General features: G+C 42.6%; 1 protein-coding gene across 3 annotated transcripts in view; it reads right to left on the bottom strand.

Moving 5' to 3' along the window:
• Nucleotides 1–12,289: 12,289 nt before the first annotated feature.
• Nucleotides 12,290–20,759, bottom strand: part of CCDC85A (coiled-coil domain containing 85A) — an 81,440-nt gene continuing 72,970 nt past the window's right edge. For all 3 annotated transcript variants that reach the window (XM_040612147.1, XM_040612149.1, XM_040612148.1), the window contains one exon: nt 12,290–14,304. In XM_040612147.1, the coding sequence (XP_040468081.1) occupies nt 14,215–14,304 (90 nt within the window). In that variant the 3' untranslated portion in view covers nt 12,290–14,214. The remainder of the gene's footprint in view (nt 14,305–20,759) is intronic.

The following is a 20,759-nucleotide window of genomic DNA, read 5'->3' as shown; positions in this document are numbered from 1 at the left end:
AGATTTGGAGGGCTGAACTGTGCACACTGATCAAAACCACCCCTGCAATTACATCACAAGGAGTTTCACTAATGTGGCATTAGCAAAGGCCTTCTGGAAATTCTCCTCCATTGTGTGCTATTCTTCCCCACCCCCCAGTTTTGCTTTGAGCAGAGAAGCCCCGCTAAGCAGAGGCTGGGAAGCAATGCCTTTGATTTACAGCTAAAGCATCATGCAATGCAACCTTTTTATTGTCATCGCCTCCAGGATAAATGGTATTTCTCTGACAGACTGATATTCATACACAAAATAAACAGATACTCCTACAGGATAAAACGAGTGGAGAGCCACTCGGGTCAGAGATCAGCATGATTTTGCAAGGCCCAGCAGCCTCTGCCAATTTGCTTGGCACAGCCACAAAACCAACTCCAGCATCAAGGCAGGAAAGGAGGACTGAAATCAGCTCTCACCCACAAAGTTTTATTCCTCTGAGAAACAACAAAACGCAGATGGTCTTTTTTCTGAGTGAAGACCATTCTGCACCTGGAAAACTCAAGTCTGGAGAAGAGACCAGAAGGTGAAAGGGAGAAATCGGTTTATACAAGCCCTTTGCTTTGCAAACTGAGCCCTACCCCTCTAATCAGCAACAAATGTTCCTGGATATAACAGTAATATGTGCAAACCAAATGTGGCTCTCAAATAGATGAAGACATTTATTCATGTAGATAAGTAATTTGTATTGACTTTAAAAAACCCCGACAACAGGTTCCTGTTGGAATTTTTAATATAGAGAAAAAAAAAGCATTAACAATAATGATGCTAATAAGGCTGTTTGGGATCTCCCTTTTTTTTCTGAAATTGTTTTGAAGGAATAGGAATGAAGTCAGAAGTGGATTGGAGGGACCTTCCCCCAGGAGCAAAGTTCAAAAAGCAATATTTTTCTGAGCACTGTTCCCAAAGGCTATCAGGTACTCGCATACATCTTCCAGTGGTACCATAGAAAATGATGTCACATCACATACTAAGATAAACACTACAATAAGACTAAATAAACTAAGCATGCATTTTAGCACCAGGCTCCACAAACCCAGAGTAAACCCCATAAAGACTTACCGATCTCTACCAACGGTTAAGTGCCGCCACTGAGCATGTTCACGGGGTTATCCTTCAAGGCATTAACACATCCCATCTGACAGATTCCCCTCTGACAAGTTTTAGCAAAGCATCCCGTGAATCATAGTCCAACATGAAATGAATTTAAGTACTCATGAGCAGAGGAACACCTTGTCCAGACTGGTGTCTTATTCATGTAAAACTATCCCTGTTGTATCTCCACTCTCTCATTGAGCTGCTCTGAGCTGCACAGATTAGTTACACGAGACTGAACGGAAATGGGAGAAATCTGATAGATACTGTAAATTCCCTGAAGCCCTTTGAAAAATCTAAGGTTCAAAACAAGGAAAACACCTTTTAAAACTCCTTTAAGCTGATTTTTAATTGCAAAGTATAGCTCACTGCACTTCATCCAGTTGATTATTTTTTTTGTTGTTGCAACAGCTGCAATTTGCTGTAATTCAACTAGAACGGTATAGTTTGTCAAGTACCATAGCTGTATCCCTTTGATAAATAACTAGTTGTTCTAATAAGCTCTACTAAAGTTATGAGAGCAAGAGGGCCTGCAAAATACAACCATTTTTGATCACAACAATTAGATTTCTACTGTTTATGGACCAAATTTTCCTAGGAGGTACAGAAGGGGAAAATCCACTTGCAGCTGAGGTATATCAAATGGCGTTCAGGAGCTTAGCCAGTGTATTTATCTTTTATTGGAATAGCTTTGTTAATTCCTTTCAACATGCATTATCATTTTTACCATAGTTACAGGTTTATAGCCCCTGGTTCCCTTCCTGGGCCTTAGGCCATTCCCAGCAGTCACTAACAACGGCGATTTACCAATAGTCACAAATGACAGACATGTCATTTCCACCAATTGTGGTAACCATTGCTTAAAGAAAAAAAAAAAAAAAAAAGGGAAAAAATCTGCTCAGATGTTTTCATAACAAAGGACTTGCAAGGTTAAATTGAATTTTAAACCTTTTTAATTAGCAAATTTGACAATTTCCATGTAATTTGTCTACTCCTCAGGAAATTTCATCAGAGACCCCAAAATGAGAATAGAAAATGCATCACTGTGAGATAATTTTCCAGTCATTTATACCCATGAAATCCCAGTTAACAGGACTGTGTCTGTAAAGAAGCAATAGAAATGTGAAGGGAATCAGGTCCTTTCTTTTAAGTGACTATCCACCCAGCTAAACCAGCACTACCTTTCCTGGTGAAGTTTAAATATTGTACAGAACACTTGGGTAACTGAAAACAGAATAAAAAATAGGTTTCGTATGCAGTTATAGCTCAGCTAATACTCCAGCATTACAGGGATATTTTTCCTGCTCTTTGGTCATTTTTTACTCTGTAAAGACTGAAAACTTACAGAACACTTCTCAATAGAGACCAAGCCAGAGCGTTATTTTGGATTGGTTATACAGCTCTCTGCTAATACCATCCTTTAGTTTATATATTTTTAGCTCCTCTCATTCAGGCCACCAGAATTCAGAGCCTAATTATGTGTGAAATAGGAATTACAAATGTGGTTAACAGGCAGTTTAGTCGGAAACCTTTTAGGGAACATATTTAATTACTCCTAGGAAAAAAAAATCCAGCCTGCCTAATATTTCCTCCCCACACAAACAAATAGCATGGGATTAGACTAAATGTCTTTCCCTTTTACAATCACTCCGATTTATGGACTTTACTGTTTATATAGTTTCTATGATGACAGAAAACTAAAATGCAGCAAATACGATTTTGGACATGTATTGTTATAACATACATTCAGAAAGTTTTCCTCAGTCTTTGATACCAATGGCTTCTGAGCATGCACAGTTAACCATCACCGGTAAGCAGAGGAACAAATTATTTATGTAGGTGCCATTCTGCCCAAGGAAAAAGTCTTTTCCCTCTATGACACAAAACAACTGGAAATCTCAAAATTCCAACCAATTTTTTCCCTTTCAGACTTGCAGAGCTTTGTTGGCAGGGGGACGGGGTCATGCCCTCACACGTGCAAAGTTACAGAGGTCTTAGCATTTCCCAAATCTCAGCACTACTTTGGAGAAAGAGTCTCAAAGAAGGACAGTTTGGGGAGGGGAGAGCTGCCTCTGCCCACAGCAGAGGCTGCAGCAGGGCCAGCCACCACATCCCCCACACCTGCCTTTGAGGGGATGGGGAGGTAGATCAGAGTACCTGGAAAACACAGAGCTGGTAAGACTCCATCTACCCCTAAAAATGAAAATCAGGTGCAATTTTTTAACATATGAGTACCTGCATTGGGGGTGTGTGCGTGGGCATAGGCTGGGCCGTGAGGCAAGGTGGGGGCTGCCCCCGCCGGGCACAACCGGTTCCTGCTGGTCCCAGTGCAGGCCTCAGGGGAGGCAGCTTCCAGATCAGACAAAATGGCGGCCAGGCAGCTTCCAGAGCAGACAAAATGGCAGCCAGGCGACTTTGAGAGCAGACAAAATGGCAGCCAGCAGCCAGGTGGCTTTAAGAGCAGAAAAAATGGTGGCCGGGGGCTTCGAGAGCAGACAAAATGTTGGCCAGGTGGCTTCAAGAACAGACAAAATGGTGGCCAGGCAGCTTCAAGAGCAGACAAAATGGCGGCCGGGGGCTTTGAGAGCAGACAAAATGGCAGCCAGCAGGCTTTGAGAGCAGACAAAATGGCAGCCAGCAGGCTGGTGGCTTTGAAAGCATACAAAATGGCAGCCGGGGGCTTCTAGAGCAGACAAAATGGTGGCCAAGGGGCTTCAAGAGCAGACAAAATGGCAGCCAGGCAGCTTCTTAAGCAGACAAAATGGTGGTCAGGGGGCTTCGAGAGCAGACAAAATGGTGGCCAGCAGCTAGCTGGCTTCGAGAGCAGACAAAATGGCAGACAGCAGCCAGGTGGCTTCAAGAGCAGACAAAGTGGCGGCCAGGCAGCTTTGAGAGCAGACAAAATGGTGCCCAGCAGCCAGGCCTGAGTGGAAAATATGCGAGGAACAGTCCCATGAGACCAGAGGAGAGCAGACCCAACTCGCCTCGCTGTCCTCTCCAGCTCTGGCATTCAAAGTATGAGGGATAAAACCGAGGGCAGCCACATGAGAGCTAGTACGCCAGGGTACATCCCACGGCCACTGGTGACGAGACACAGCCACAGCTTGTCCCAAAACCTCCATGCCGCAGCGCTGACAGAGAGCACGCTGGCAGCTCAGATTGCTGAAAAAGAAATGGCTGATGCAAATTCTTGATTAAGTATTTGAAGTGACATTTGGTTTCCTGCTGTTTTGCGTTTCTTGGTGTGTTTTTTTTTTTTTAATGTTGACCCATATATCATTTCCCTGGATTCATAATTTTTTTTTGCATTCTGTTCTGTGAATGTGTCAGAGGGACTACTGTTCAATTATAATTTTCACGCTTATTTCATTTTCCAAAATTAAGTGTTAGACCTTTGTAAGATACATTCTCTCTAAACTGCTAGCGTTGCATAGCAGTTTCATTTTATATGATCTTAATTTGCAGATTTTTTTTTTTTTTTAAATACCTTTTGCAGTTAATGTAGCAGCTTATACAGTGGTGAACTCGGAAGTGCTGTGTTAACAGTTGGACTTGATGATCTTAAAGGTCTTTTCCAACCTAAATGATTCTATGATTCTAAGTGGGAATCTTGGGGTTTGCTAATGACTCCCTGGGACAGAGATGTGGGCAGGAACAAGCCTCCCGGTCCCTTTGTCAGTGGCACAGGACCAAAACTGACAAGGGAATTTTCAGCTGACACTTGAGCATTGCTGAAGGATGCTGAGCATCAATTATTCAATCAAGATCAAAGATAAAACATTATCTGCGCTCGTCTCAGCACCACTCAGTAGCCGACCAGATCACTATCTGAATGTTATCAAAGACCATCTTCTATTGTTCCTTCTTCCTGCTAAGGCTGGGATATTAGCAGGGAAAAAGTCAAGTGTATAGTCACATGGACTTTTCATCTGAGAAAAGGAAGAGCTTCAAAGGGCTGAGGGAAGCTACTCAATCTGAAGTAGTAACTTTTTGGTTTGTTTTTTTTTTTTTGTTGACGCAACCACTCTTTCTTAATATGAATTTTAATATGAAATTTCTCCAAAATTACCCTAGAGCAGCATGTTTATTGCATGCTGCTGGCACATACCTGCCCTTACATGAATCTGAATTTTCCATTAGCATTTGCAGAAACATTTTGCTGGACACAGTAAAGTTATATAATAACATAAGCACATATGGATTATAGATGCTTTATATGAGTATTCCTGTCATTTACATTCTGTCAGGGTACCGACACAGCTTTTGTCACCATGGTATTATAGGGCTAATAAAATAGAGCTGAGGGAGGTGATCCTTCCCTTCTGCTTAGCACTGGGGAGACACCTGGAGCGCTGGGTCCAGTTTTGGGCTCCCCAGATGGACATGGTCATACTGCAATAAACCCATGGAGGCCACCAGGATGGCTGGGGACTCAAGCACAAGGTGCGTGCCTCTACCCAGAGGTGCCCAGTAAAAGGGTGACAGACAAATGGGAACAGAAAATTCTGTACATATGAGGAAAGCTTTTTCACAACAAGGGTGATCCAACAGGATCAAAAGCAGCGCGACGCTGCAGGCGTTGAGGAGTGACCAAGGCCCAGGGATGAGCCCTGCACAGCGGGTATGGCCTGGCCCAGGAGTCTGGCCTGCACAGCTTCCCCCTGGCACACAGCCGCTGGCACATTCTCCTGCAGTCGATCAGGCCACTCCTATCCTGTTTACTTGTTATTAATTGTTTCAGCATGTTTTCCAAAGCCTGAATAAATTGTAACTGTTCATCTGTTCACAAGTGACTTGTCAAGGTCCTTAGGTGTCCGACCCCTTTCCTCTGCTGTCACGTGCAGCCAGGCCCCGAACCGCCAGGCAGACCTGCTCTGGCAGACAGCTTAATTATAGCCACATGCTACCGGGGTCAGCACAGAATTTAGAGACTGAACTCCAGGTAACATATGGCATAATTTATGATTACAGAACTACACTGGTGCCTTCCTCCCAGTCTACCCAGTTATGCACGGGGCTGCAAAACGTGCAGTACATCAAGATCGAACAGCCCTTTCCAAGCAGGCAGATGATGCCTGCTTTGCCACGGCAAGCCCTCCGTCTGGAGACAAGCTGGCCAGGCCCTCCCCATGGGATACAGCAGGGGTACACCTGAACTATGGGGGCTGCTGGCCCTTCTTGATGGTCCATGGCACCTTCAGATACAGAGTGGCTATTCTCCTGTACCGAAACAAACACTAATGTGCTAATTATGCACCTGTGTCCTTGGAGTTTACTGCCTTCAACATCTATTTCATTCTTCCCCTAATGTTATTAATGAGATTTATGGAGACAAGGTTTCATCATTCATCATAATTTTACTTTTTCTCCCCCCTTTTAAAGTTATTGGCAAAAAAAGATGAATATTTTTAGAAAAATTTCTAACTGTAATTAATCTCTAGGAGGCAAAATCTTTTGTTTTGTTTAAGATGTATGCATAATCTATTTACTGTGATTAAATGAAGAAGCTTTTAAGTCCTCTTAGCTACAGGTTACCAAATCTGGACATGATGTGCCCTACCTGTCTGCCGGGAGCAGACCGTCCCAAAGGAGCAGGTTTTACTTGTAAGTCACTCATTCAGATGCCACCAAATGCAAAGATATAAATAACCAGTTTTGTTACAGACCTTTTTGCTTTTGATTTTACCTTGGGTTCTCCTTTTAACTGTCTAGTACCCATATCCTGATCAGGAAAGCTAAGAAACTGTGTTGGGAGCCTTACCAAGAGAAATACGCTGCCTTTTGGCAGACAACAGACTTTGCTCAGAAGAGCGCAAGACCCCGTCCTGCAATACCGTCTAACTGCACCCCGCGCCGGACCATAAGCTATCCTAAGTCCTGCTTGTTTCAGCGACCTTCAAGTAAAACCTGGTGTATGCCTATGTGTACCTGGCAAGCAGACCCACAGAGCACACCTGAGCACCTGCGTAAAAGGGAGGCTGCACCATGCTACGTATTGATCCTGGCAACTAGGAAACTAACAATACATACTATTCTGCTACTACACTGTGCATCAATTCAGTAGCAGCTCTTAATTCATGCATCATTATGAAAGGCTTGACAGCTACAATGTGCTTTTTTTTAAAAAAAAAAAAAAAAAAAAAAAGTGTTTTCAGCATGAAAAGGCATCTAACATATGCTCTCCTTCCAGCCCTAGTGACCTGTTGGCCATTTAAGGCTCCCAGCAGTTCTGCCAGTGCAGTGTGGTGCCCTGGCACTGTCGCACCAACAGACTAACGTTTCTGCAGGAGCTGACGGATGGCGGTGCCAGGAGGCAGCTAAGCAAGGGCAGAGGGGATCGTGGTTCAGCAACACATAAACTGAACCACAAAGCTTGCAATTCAGAGGTCCTTGTGCTATTTGTGGTATCTTGTTCCCTCGGAGAGACGATTTCTTCCCATGCTGGGGAAGATTTGTCTTTCTAGATGGCACCACCCAGAGCAGAAGGCCTCCAAGAAGTTTTTGCAGTTATGCATAATCAAAGCTTCAGTAAAAGAAAGCTAAACCAGAGCAATCACTAGGACCTGTTACAAAACAGTAAGAAACACCCTTTAACCCCAGCCAACTCCTCCTCTGTCTTTTCATCCACTTCCTACAAACTTGGCTGCACACAAGTTCATCATCACTTCCCTTCTCTATTCAGCCATGCAACCACCTGCCCTGAACAGCCATGACTCTGGTCCTGCTGCCCGAGTGCAGGAGGTGGTTAACCACGGCTGAGAATAACTCGCTTCTGGCATTCAGTACCACAACTTCTTCCCTGCTGCCTTGGTTTTATTTGTCCATGGCTACAAATGCTAATGTTCAGCTAAGCTGTTCTGAGACCACTCACATGCTGCAGAAAAAAAGCATAGGAGGAAAGTAAAACCTCCAGTCAACATTTGGTAGGCTGTTGGCAGCACAAAGCCAGAGTGCCCAAGTGACGCATCCAAGCCCAAAATACCCAGTGCAAGATTCCAGAACCTTTTGTGAGAAGCCAAAGGGATGCTGCAAAATGGCCATAACAACAGGCTTGAAAAATAAATACTGAGAGGAAGTGTGAAAGAATGCATGGCTTTAACATCAGCGTAAGGTGAGAACACACGACATCATTCATCTTGCACTTAATTGTAAGCACATGTTCAGGTTCCAGCCTGAAGCAAGGAGTTAATTCTCCAATTATTTCACAGGATTACAACATTTTTTCTTCCCCAGGAAATGTAGTGTTATTGTGAAGCCCATCCAGACATGCTATTTCATAATTAATACTAAATAAAAAGTGAATTCTCTTCTTTGTCTAAATAGTTTGCTTTGGGCTCAGCTAGGAGCCGCAATTAGCAAGACAGCCTCCCCGAATGCATTTGATCTGCCACAGGGTGTCCTGCTGTGTATCAGAAGAACAAACCTGATTTCACACAATCCATGGGGTTTTTGCTGGCTAGATGTGCTATAATTAAAATGATCTCCTCCCCCCCCCACCACCACCCAAGGGCTTGTGTTTTTTTGTGGAGAGGCACGCACATACCTAATTTAACAGTTTTGTTGATTTACACTTCTGCTCTTTACCAGTTCCCTTTGTAGCATTTACTGTTTGTAGTTTGGTGCAGAAACCGGGACCTGTTATCATTTGTGTTATAGGTTCATTTTATTAGCAGGTATAGAGGAACAGTTCCCATGGAAACATTTCCGTGTTTCATGGCATACTTTTCCTGGGATTTTCAAGGTTGTGTAGGGTGGGCTCTGGGGTGCCCTGGGGTTTTCTAAATGGGCACATGGAGCAGCCTGTGAACACTTCCCCTTCAGCAGGGGGAGAAAAATAATGTATTTTTAGATTGTGTATTTCCTCTCTTATGAAGTCTAACACCTGTGAAAACAGAGCAGCTTGAAAGCCCCACACCAGAGACTGATGTTCGGGCCAATTCCCGCCACTCAGACAACAAACCAAATCCTAGCTTGAAAGGCCACCTCAAAACCCAGGACAGCCTTTCCCTTTCACTCTCCGACCTTTACACTTAAGCCAAGAGTGATTCTGTGGTTAAACAGGGCTTAGCACACTCACCGGAGCCATGTTCCTTGTGTCACTAGGGTCTTTCAAAGCTTCTTGGAAAAAAAACCATACCATCAACCCCCTGCTGCTCTACACTCTACAGCTGAGGTGCTCAGGCCCAGGGAACACTACTGCTCATGGGCCAACCCTGTCACCTGGCATTCATCAAGAGCAACACTTAAAAGAGTCACATGTGAAAATGTTAGACCACCTTATTTCCTTATTTCTCACAGGCCTCTAGGATTGCCACACACACAGGTGTGCTGCGTAGCAAATGCGTTGTAGCATTAGTCGCCAGAACACAGCAGAGATTCACCTGCAGCCTGGACCCTAGCAAGACGGGTCCCCATCCCCCTTAGCTTTGTCCTCTTCCTTTCCAGAGTCTGGGAATGGGTTCCCAGTTATTTTTTCCTTTACTTTTTCACCTGAAAACTTTAAAAAAATTATTTATTTACATTTACTTCAACCTATTCACAGTACTGGGGAAACCCTCCCCAAAGAAATGTCAGACTTCAGAGCCACTGAACAGATAATTATAACAAATTCAAGTGGAGAATAATTATCACGTTCAAAAAAACATATTAAATAATTCATTATTATTATTTTGGCACTTGTTTCTGAATGAGGTGTGTAGGAAGCCATTCCAGACAGAAGCATGTAATGAAGTCCCTGGGGTCCTCCCCCACCAGCCGGTAGCGTAAGAACCACCACTCACACTTGGACAAGACTGGAGCTACCCAGTCTAGTTCCAGCACAGACATATCAAGATCAGAAGATGCTATGGTTTTATTTATTTTTCCTCATCCTCAGTGAATATTTCTCAGTTTTCTAATTACTGCCATGGAGGTGTCTGAGCTTTCTCAGTTAAGACAAAGTAAGTTTTATGAGTCTGGCCCATGTTATCTCTTAAGTTTTTAAAATGTGACAATATTTTTATTTATGTAAGATTATTTAAAACTTTATTCTCATTTGCTTTACCATTTCTGGGCTACCTGACTCTCCACCAAACTCAGGAGGAATGCCCAGGAGCATCCCATGTAGTCTTACTAAGCCTTCCTCTCCTCTCTGATCTTTTTGTGAAGTAAAACCCCATGAAGAGTCTGGAGTCATCAAGGAGGTGGGGAGAGGTTCTTAAAAAAAAATAATCAACCACCAACAAACAAAAAAACCACAACCAGAAAAAAACCCCACAGGAACCAAACCCCAGAAGAATCATTACTAGCAAGAAGATAATTTGCTCTTTCCTCCTTTTACAGTTTCTCCCTCCCTCTTGCTTCCAATGCTGCATGTATCAGATGCGAGTTCCCAACTCTGGCAAACACCATCTTGTGATTCACTTCTAGGCCTGACTGCATGTGCTATGAAGTACCAAACCCACGAGGCAGCCCAGCAAGTGCCTGTTCACTAGTTGGCAAAACTATGAAAACCCTCTCTTTATTAAATCCAGGCAGAACTGCTATCAAGTCAGCTGTTCTTACCTTTGGGTTTTGGAATGACCAGAGTCGCAGAGCTACTTGCTGGCTTGGGTATGTTTGTGGTTGGGGTCCCTGTGTACATGGTTCACCCGAGCCTGGAAGACACAAGTGTGGAGATATGAGGAGGTCTTGGCATTATATACTGGTATTTACCAGTCCTTTCTGCAGGAACTCAAAGGACAGTCTCATAAAGACTTTTCCCTCTGCTGGTGAGGTCAGTATGAAGAACTCACACCACCTTGTGACTTATTTCAAAAACATATAAAGAATTAAATGAACCAGTGCCCTGCCAAGAGGGGTGGTGTTCGCTGTGGAGGTACCTGACAGCAACACAGAAAGCTTGTGGGGCATCTGGTGTTTGGGCGGCACGAAGGAGCGTTGGGCTGGCTGCCATCCCCACACCACAGAAGCAGTTTGGGCTGGCTGGGCTCAAAACACACTGGCTTCATGCCACCACGTTCATAAACATCTCCATCCACAGCAACCTTTGAGGAAACGGGATCTACTGAAACCATTCTCTTGCTGAAAAACAAACTGCCATTCTTTACCTTCTAACCTCTCAGCAAAGCAATCTTCTCCACTCCAGAATGTAAAATCCACTGACTACATATACTGCGCAACGGCTATTTAAAATTCACTCACACAGTGAATTTTATAGCTCATTCATGCTCAGCTTAGAAGCTAGGAATGGCCCCGTAACAACATGTGAAATTTTTTGACTGAACCAGAACTATGCTAAAAACAACTGAATGAGGAGTCCATGAGGCCTGGCACAATTACATTTCACTGAAAAACACCTAACCATGTGGGCAGAGAGCAAGACAGACAAGATGAAGGCCTGTAACCACTACAGCAATTTTTATTCATTAGTATAGAGACATATCAGCAGGCTACAGGACCTCTCAAGAGCACTGACCTCTTCTCCACACACTGCACACTTTCTCCTCTTAGTAAGCTGTACTTTTAGGAACCCCCACTGGATTTATTAGCTTCAGCTTCAAGATATTGATTGTAATAAGTCTTATTTTCCCTGAAAATGTAGTGCAAATTCTCTGCTCGCTGGCACAAGCAGTAACAAGCAGCCCTTTTCACTGCACCTTCCCCCGACACACGCAGCCCGTGGTGGGATGAGGGAGCCCAGCCCCAGGGCGCAGACGCAGTAGGCACCAGAGGCCACCAACACACAACAGGACACAGCCAGCCTCCCCCAGTACCCCAGGCACGCCCGTATCTCTTACCTGAGTAAAGCCGCTCGCAGGAGCGCCATGTCACCCTGCCCTCCCCTCCAAGCTGCCCCGTGTGCGAAGCAGGAAGGAAGCGGTGCTGGCTGCCCGTGCAGCACAGCTGGTGAGCTAACACCGCACCTGGGGCACGCAGCTGGTGGCAATCTGGAGCTGACTACCTACAACACATACACAGTAGCTACTTCATTTAGCATAAAAATAGAAGTGAGTTCATGCATCTGTTATTTTTTAAGACAGCAGGAGATAACTAGCAAAAATCCACAACATGCAGCTAATTTCTCAAGCGAACAGGAAACATTTTAACACAGCTCCCTCAAAGCAAACTGCATGTGAGCCCAAGCACCTCGTGGCTTCGGTCATTAAAAGAGAGCAAACAACAGTGAGATTCTATAATTTATTACCATTGCTAAGATGAACACAGATACTTGATATCCAATCATATGCAGAACTGTAAAAAAATAGTTTTAATACAGTATCAAAATTTACACAAGTGTAGTGTCAAAAGACCAGTGTCCCTCAAACTAGCCCCTGCACATACATACGGCAGGCACAAGTACATGTTTTACATTTTTTCATACATACATAGAGATATATAGGAATACAACAATTGAAGTTTAACTATGCAAACAATATGTACGGGAGAAAACAACATGTAAAGATAACAGACAACTGTTTGGGCTGGGTTATATATAAGAACTTACGCAAGAGTACAATGTTTCAAAATGGAAGGCTGGATTCTGCATTTCCAACTCGAGGCAGAGTGAACAGGAGTTTTGCCCGAGAAAGCAATGCTGGATCAGGGGCCTCACATCAAATGGTACCAAGTAAAAACAACAACAGAAACCAATATAATTACTGCTGAAAATTAACACGCTTTTTCTGGAGACAGCAGATTTACATCATACTCTTATGCATTCCACTGCAAATAGCCCACAAATACAGCATGTTGCAAGCTCAGAGAAAACAGAGGTTCCGACTTTGGCTCAAATCTTAATAACCAAGGACAAACCAGAAACCCAGGAATTGTTGCATTCCTATTTTTTTTTTTCTTTTTAATTTTTATTAGTCTTTTTGATGCTCAGCTATGGTAAAAAGTTAAGCAACAGCATTCAGTCACAAGCCTGTTGCACATTCATACATGAAACTATCTTAGATAGTTTTAGATATACACAGCTGTTTTAGATATACACAAAATACCTATCATTGCAATTCAATACACACAACTAGTATCATACACATAGATAAAAATAAACTAAGCACATCTAGGGCGCCGTCTGGTCAAATCTCTGGCAATCTGAACAAGAGCTTTCTGACTCATAATAATGAATGACATGCTCCAAGTATAATAAAACCTTTTTCTTTGAAAGAATGCTACAGTGGCAAGAAAAGCTTTTTTATAATGCAGTGCAATCTCTTAGATCCTTATAGACTCTTGTTAAATAAACCAGCATGTCTCTAAATTAAACAGTAGAAATTAGCATCCTGACAATTGGAAAATGCTTTCCAAAAAAAAACCCCTCTGATGGAAATTCTGATTTGAGACCTGTAACAGTGATACCTAAGTATTCTGCTCATTAAAGGGCTGCAAACATCATACACGTCTTCAGAAGATGTGCATCAAAGTGAATCGAAAAGAAAGCTATCTTTACTTTCATTTAGAAAGAAATTGTGTTTCACTACAAGTACTGTAGTTATGCTACACTACTGGCTGGTTAGGAGACTTTATGGTCTTTAGCACCTCCAAAGGCAGGTATTCTACGAAAGCAAAAAAATCACCTGGAAATTGCCTAAGCACCATTAACTGATACTTTATAGACTGAAGTGTGAGTTACTAAGAAGTGACTTTCTCAAAACTGCGGAGACAAAAGGCACAGTTTATCAATGTCTCTCCAGTCTGGTGAAAAACCTCTGTTAAATCCAGTGGAAAATTCGTTTAAACTTACTAGAGGTTCACTGTAACTAACCAAAATAAAACTTATTTCATTTAACTCCTGCAGAATCCCGATTATCTTTTAGTTAGGATGGAAATACCTCAGTGCTTCTAAATGTGGCGTGTTGAAGTGACGATGTGGCGGCAGCGTTTCACTAGCCAGTATACTGAAACAGCAGTATTGAGGAGACACTGACGGCACGGCTCCTCTGAAAGACCTCTGTGCAGAACCTCTACTAGTTTCCAGTGAAGTCTCTTGTAGTGCATACAGACACCCTGTCGTCAGCTGGGAAGTCACTGTGGACGTAGTCAGTTCTTTCTCTCTCATCAGCAGTTCAAACTCTTTCTCTTCAGAAAGGACTTCCTCCGGGCCTTTTACATAGGTCCTTTATACTGATTTCCTGACAAATGTTGTCTAATGCCAGGGCACGACCCTGCAGCATCTCCAAGTTTCCTCCACACAACCTAAAGGGAGGACGGAAAGCGATCTCATTATCACCAGTTAAGATGTACTGGCGTTCACATAGACATGCATCTGGGAACGCCACATCTTCATTACACAGACCATGCAGTACGGTAAGGACAGAGGGGAGGTACACACAAGAGGAAAGAACATTTCTCATGGGATACAACACTCCTGAACACAGAAAGCACATGCTTCTAGGTAAAAATGATTAAAAACAGAGACAAATGAACTAGCACGTGCATCATCAGGAGATAATATGCGTCAGATACAAGACTGAGGGCATTTAAAGGCCTCAACTGAAACTTTGTTCAACTACTTCCCAAACCACACCTCTTGAAGAACACAATGCAGAAGCACAAAGCTCAGCTCAGAGGAGTCTAAACGTTTCCAGTTCAAAAAGCACAGAGCAGTCCTCTTTTTCAGAGAATTTACTTGCTCTCTTAAAATCAAACAAGGCATTAGAAGTATTTATTTATTTCATTTTTTTCTTCCTTGAGATTAGAGGAATTGTGCACGTAGTCATTGTTCTATACATGCTTGTGTATTTTGTTGAACCACAGCAAAATCGACAATTTAGCAGAGGTTAGCAATTTTTTCTCTCAGCGTGCTCCATACATTATAAAGGTTTCCTTCCTCATATTCAACCATCTACTCCCATTCATGACTGCATAATATCCATGTTACAATTATGGAATTAAAAATACAGAGAAGTTATACCCCAAAACAATTGGGAAAGTATTTTATAATGATTTATAAAAAGATTGACCCATTACAAGCAGGAGACTCAGTAGTAGCTTGTGTTGTACCACCAGGCGTCTCTTCCAGGAACCACCAGGAACAAGGGTGGTGATTATCAATATACCGTGTATTGCAATTTAAGATTATTTCTTTAATAAGTTTAATGATAACCAACTAGCAACCAGCTGAAGTATAACTGCTGCTAACTAAATCACTCATTAATCTCTGAACCCATAGCAATATGACTGTCAAGAAAGGCAACAACTGTTTTCCATTGTCGTTATTTATTATTTGTATTTTAGCAGTGCCCAGGCTGTGTGAACAGAGACTGCATTAGCTCAAACCGAACAGACACAAAGCAGCCGGACCCTGGGAAGTCAACCTCCTGAAAAGACAGTTCCTACAGCTGATGAGCAAAGGCAGAACGACCCCAAGGTTCTGTGCAAGAGGTGGGAATATAACCCCGTTCCTCTGAGCCTTTGCTGAAGAAAACCTGAGTCCAAGCACAAAAACCAGAAATACTCCAAGATTGGAAGTAATAAGACTACAACACAGGGCCAAGAAAATTAAAGTCCTTAAAAGGAAACTGTCTTTAATGCTAATGGCTGGGCATAACCTAAACCCTGCAAACTTCCCATATGACCAGAATCTTGCTGCCTGAAGTCAGAGGTTATCATGATAAAAATATTAATGTCTTTTAGTTATGTTTGCTGTATTGCGAGACACTGTGCCACAGTGCAAGCATGAAAAATAGGGTTTCAGTGAAACCTTCTGAATCGGCTGTCCACAGCAGAGCCATGGGAAATGGCAGAGGGCTGGGTATGACGAGACAGGTGTTTCTTTCCAATGTTTGTTCACTGATTTTCCTAATTTAATATTATCAGAAAAAGGGGTGTCTAGGATAGCTTTCGTGAGAAGGCACATTGTACCTACGTATGCCTTTCAACATTTTTTCTGGTCAATAAACATTAGACAATATTTACTAAGCAGCTAGTGTTGACACAATAATAAACTAAAAGGTGACACTTGCAGAAGTCCTTTATTTCCAGCTGAACAAATGACCCCTGATTGCCAAGAAGGTTCAAACGCATACAAGAAAAAGCTGACATCTTAAGCAGAATTGACAAGGTGGGGTCAAAAAGGAATATTCATGCCATTTTTATGGGTGGAAATGGAGAAATCTTTATCAGCAACCACTTCTGCTTGTGCATACAGTGCAACAGACACCTGGACCTCAAAGGCATCACAGTAGTTTTATTTGCCTCCTTTTCAGAAACACAGAACGATATAGGATAAATTTCTGCACATTTATCACCAGACTCTCCTTTTTTGCTGTCATATGTACAGTTCATTGCACGCTTATGGTAACTGTACATACTGCTGCCTTCGCTGCACATAGATACTTGGCCTTCTGCATTGTATATGCGTTTTGGTTTTGCACATAGCGTTTTTTTCTTCTCAATTCACTAGTTCAACACTGACCTGTCACAAACAGCACTAAAGGAATTCCTTTGCATTTACAAGCACTCAAAAGAAAATGGAATACTTAAGCATTCCTGAATGTGTTTTAATCAGCTATGACAGAGTAGAAAGCCCAGTACCAAAAATGTCAATCAGAATTTCAGCAGAAACCTTGACTAAATAAAGGACAGGTATGATGTTCATGATACAACCTTGGCAATTCATTTCTAGTTTACTTCCAACACATCAGAGTGAAAGGCTGGAGAAATCTCCTCCTGGAAGCCAGACGGAAACCTGCACCCTAACTGCAGAGAGCAGCCACATCACTGCCAGCTGTGGTGGTGTTCCAGGCCCACGGTACTTCATGTGCAGCACAAAATACTCACGGAGATCTCCGGGCCCCCTGACCCCTCTTGCCCAGCTTCCCACCAACCCCATATGGCATATCCCAGCTTCCCTTTGGCTGCCAGCCCAGGTGAGCTTGCTGCAGCCCTGTGAACAAAACTTACCGGTAGGCCTGAGGAAAATAATGAACACCCCTTCAGGCTTAATCCAAACATTCCTGTGCTTTGAAATTACCTCTGTGCCCACTAATACATGATTAACTACCTCTAAACCTGCTGCCACATATTGCTATGTTCTCCTAAGACAATGCAAGTATACAAATACAAAGCAAAACCATTCCAAATATGCTGTTGATGAGGTGGTTACCAATACCATATGCACATTCTGAGGAGCAAATTCCCACATCCATTATCTTAATAAAACATCAACATCATCATACAACACCATAAAATTCCTACAACATGAATTATACATCCAAATTGCATTTTGGTACCAATCAAGACTATGCACCAAAATTATAGAGCCCAAAATGAAACTTGTCATTATTCCACTGTTTTCAAAGGCAAAACGATGCCATGGCAAATGTTTCACGTAAAACACCCACAGTGCACAAAGCTGCAGCAAGAGTGAGCTACAAACTGGAAGGAACTGCAATGAGAATGCAAAAGAAAAGAAACATTATAATCAATTCATCACAAATCCACTCTACTCTTAATATGGACTAGATGAATGCAAAAAAAGTAAAACCAGAAAGGAAAATGCCAAGTATTTTGAAAGTATAATAACACATCAATAGTCAAACCAGACATAGATTATGAAAGTCAGAAGAAAAGGCAGCATTTCAGTGCCAGCAGCAGAGCTTTGAATGGCTAGGGAACAAAGAGACAAGGCAGAATACAAGTATATATTTGGGATTTACAAAAATGAATTGATAATGTCAAATTTAGTATATTAGCATTTTAGAAGTGGCATTACTTACATCACAAGAAGTCTTATGGATTACTATTAAATATGTATTAGTTAGAAACTGCTTTTTTAGCCATAAATTCCAACAGAATAGTGTAGGCAGGAAATTACATAGGTGCCATTGTTCAGATGGGGAAACTGAGGCTGCCAGACTTCATCATACTTGCTAAAATTTATTCTTCTGAAGTATGAATTCAGGTCAGCTGAGTCATACAGTACTTTATCCCAGATATATTATCACACATAGATTTTTCCGATCAATACTAACCAACATGTTAAAATTAAACTGTTCCTAATAAAACAGTAATTACATTACAAAACCAGTAATAGACTTAATTTCCATATAATATTTTCAAAGGCATGTTGTCAGCACTTAAACAAAAAGATACTTCGCATCTTCAGGTGTTTCCAGCTCAACATGGAATATCAAGTTAAACACCTCAAACTTATACTGCACATTTCTCCAGCCACAGCTTTTTCTGTCTCATTAAAGGTAGTGGTAAGAGTCTTAAAGAGTCTTTAACAGACTGCTAATTTATATTTTCCTGAGCTCCCAAGACAAACGTATGTTGTTGGTTTTTTTTAAAAAAAGGAAGTTTTCCTTTACAAATTTGTTTTCCTGCCACTAATACAAGCAGTATTATATTTAAGCTTTCATAGGTCCTTCCTGAGTGTGGAAGTAGTATATACATATACATATATAACTGACCAATTGTATTTAAAGATAATTAGACTGATTACAGTGCTCTGGATTTCAGGGCAGAAGGGATCATTAAATCTTCTTGCCTGACCTCCTGGGTACCACAGAACACTTACTTTTCTGCAGCAACTCCTATACTTAACCTCAGACCTTGTCTTCCATTAAATATACCTCAATTCAATTTGCAGACGGCATAGTGGAGTTTCCAGTAGGAGACACTGAACTCAGGATAGGAAAACCCAACGCAAGTTTCACCAGTAAGCTTGTGTCCTTGGTCATTCAGGCAGTCAGACTAAGAAACCATCATCATTCCATAAACCCTGGTCTGCAAAGCAAACCTATGTGGAACATGCACATCTCCACGCACAAGCATGAAGTTTGGCCATACACAGCTTACAAAAAGAAACAAAAGCATCCTACCATATGGAATAACTACTTACATATCCCCAGTGATACCAGTTGCACTAGGGAATAATCCCATAACCACTGGCAGGGTGGGGAAGATAGCCAAGGCCCAGGCAGGGGCGCACACACACGGCAATTTCTTCCTTCAGCCACCCTGCGTGATGGATCAGATCATGGAAGAGCCTTTCCCAGACCAGCTGCATGGCAAAGCTCTCCTCTCTCTTTCACCGCTGCCTCCCAGTAGGAGATTCACAGGCAATATATTTTTTTTAACATCTCCTCATCACTCAGGAACAAAACAGCACTATTTTTAGCAGTAACCTCCCTCTGTTTTCTCATGGATTTGTCCCTTTAAAATACATTCCTGCTGTTTAGATTCCTTGCTGTGCAGAAGGGGATTGCACTAACAATGAGGTTTTGTAACAAAGACTATTCCTGTTTTGCAGGAATTCCAAATTGCCAAATTTGTAAAGAAAAAGGCTCCTGACGTCGGCTTGTTCTTCCTCCTGCATCTGATTCTGACAAGTGATGCAAGTGGGAGCTCTGCATTCCCCAGAAAGGCAGGATCAAACCCATACGCTTCACCAGGGGAAACAGCAGGGTCTCCTGCCCGGCTGGGAACGGGGAAGTCTCTCTTTAGCTGACAGCTCACTTCCATTCTGAATATAACAGTATCATTTTTATCTATTTCTGCCTGCTGCAATACCTCCTAGCAAACCAAAAGCTGAGCTTTCACATCATATTGAACTAAATTCTGTGAATTTCTTATCAATCCATTTCAGCTACCAAGATATCAGCTGTTGTTCAAATATTTCGCTTACTGCAACCAACTATCACAGGTTGTCAAAAGCATGTTGTTAAATGTCCTTTCAGGGAAGTGTCTTTCCCAATGGGTATTTTAAGAGAACTACAAAAGGCTTTTTTTGATAATTATCCATGATCTCTTGACAAAATTACCTGGCATAGCTTTATTTTCTAGGCAACAGCAGGTGAAATATATGGGAAGGTGCAGACAGGAGTGCGAGCACTCCTCCACAGCGGGGAATGGTGGTTCATCGTGCCTCTCCTGCACGAGGGCGAGACCAGCGCACTCCAGAGCGCTGCCGAGGGGGATGTGGTCGGGGTGGCCGGTACAGAGGGGACCTGCAATTGTGTGCATGGGGAGAGGGGCTCAAGCACTCTGCTGCTACTTGCCCCCTTCTGATGCCAGTAAAACAGGCGAGGTGGCTGCAGTGAATCCCTGCGCCCAGTTATGTTACAGGAAGGGATCCGATTGCTGTAATTTGTGCACAGTTCACTTGCATAAACCTATTTCCTCAGGCTTCATGGAGGAGAAGTCAATGTCACCCAGCCATGTGGAAGATAATCACCCTGTGCATAAACTCAGATGTCTAGGCAAGTCTACAGCACTACTGAGCTCTTACTGTGCACCGTGCATCTCCACAAAGCTCCAAAACAGAGCAAATGTCTACAAAATTCCCTTGCAGCTCTCTGAATGAGTGCAAACCCATACCCTCCAAGTAACCAGCACGTCCCTGCAACATCTGTATAGGTGGGGAATAATACTCACTAAAACGAATTAATATTAAAGCAGTTTAGCTAATGAGTGAAGTACAGGTGAGATGTGCACAAAGCACCAGAAAACAATCATGTCGGAGCCAGCACTAGGAGACAGGAATAGAGAGTCCCTGCTCTCTGCTCAGCTCAGCATCAGTTCTTAATCCTCCCCAGAGGAGCACGGACACAACTGACACCCATGCTGCAGTGGGACAGTAAACTCTGCCACTTGTTGATTCAGATCACCTGATAAACCATCACATCTTGCAACAGCTTTCTAAG

Source organism: Falco naumanni, chromosome 12 (assembly GCF_017639655.2).
Source record: "Falco naumanni isolate bFalNau1 chromosome 12, bFalNau1.pat, whole genome shotgun sequence".
In the NCBI taxonomy this organism is placed as follows: Eukaryota; Metazoa; Chordata; class Aves; order Falconiformes; family Falconidae; genus Falco; species Falco naumanni.
This window is presented reverse-complemented; position numbering and strand designations above follow the sequence as displayed.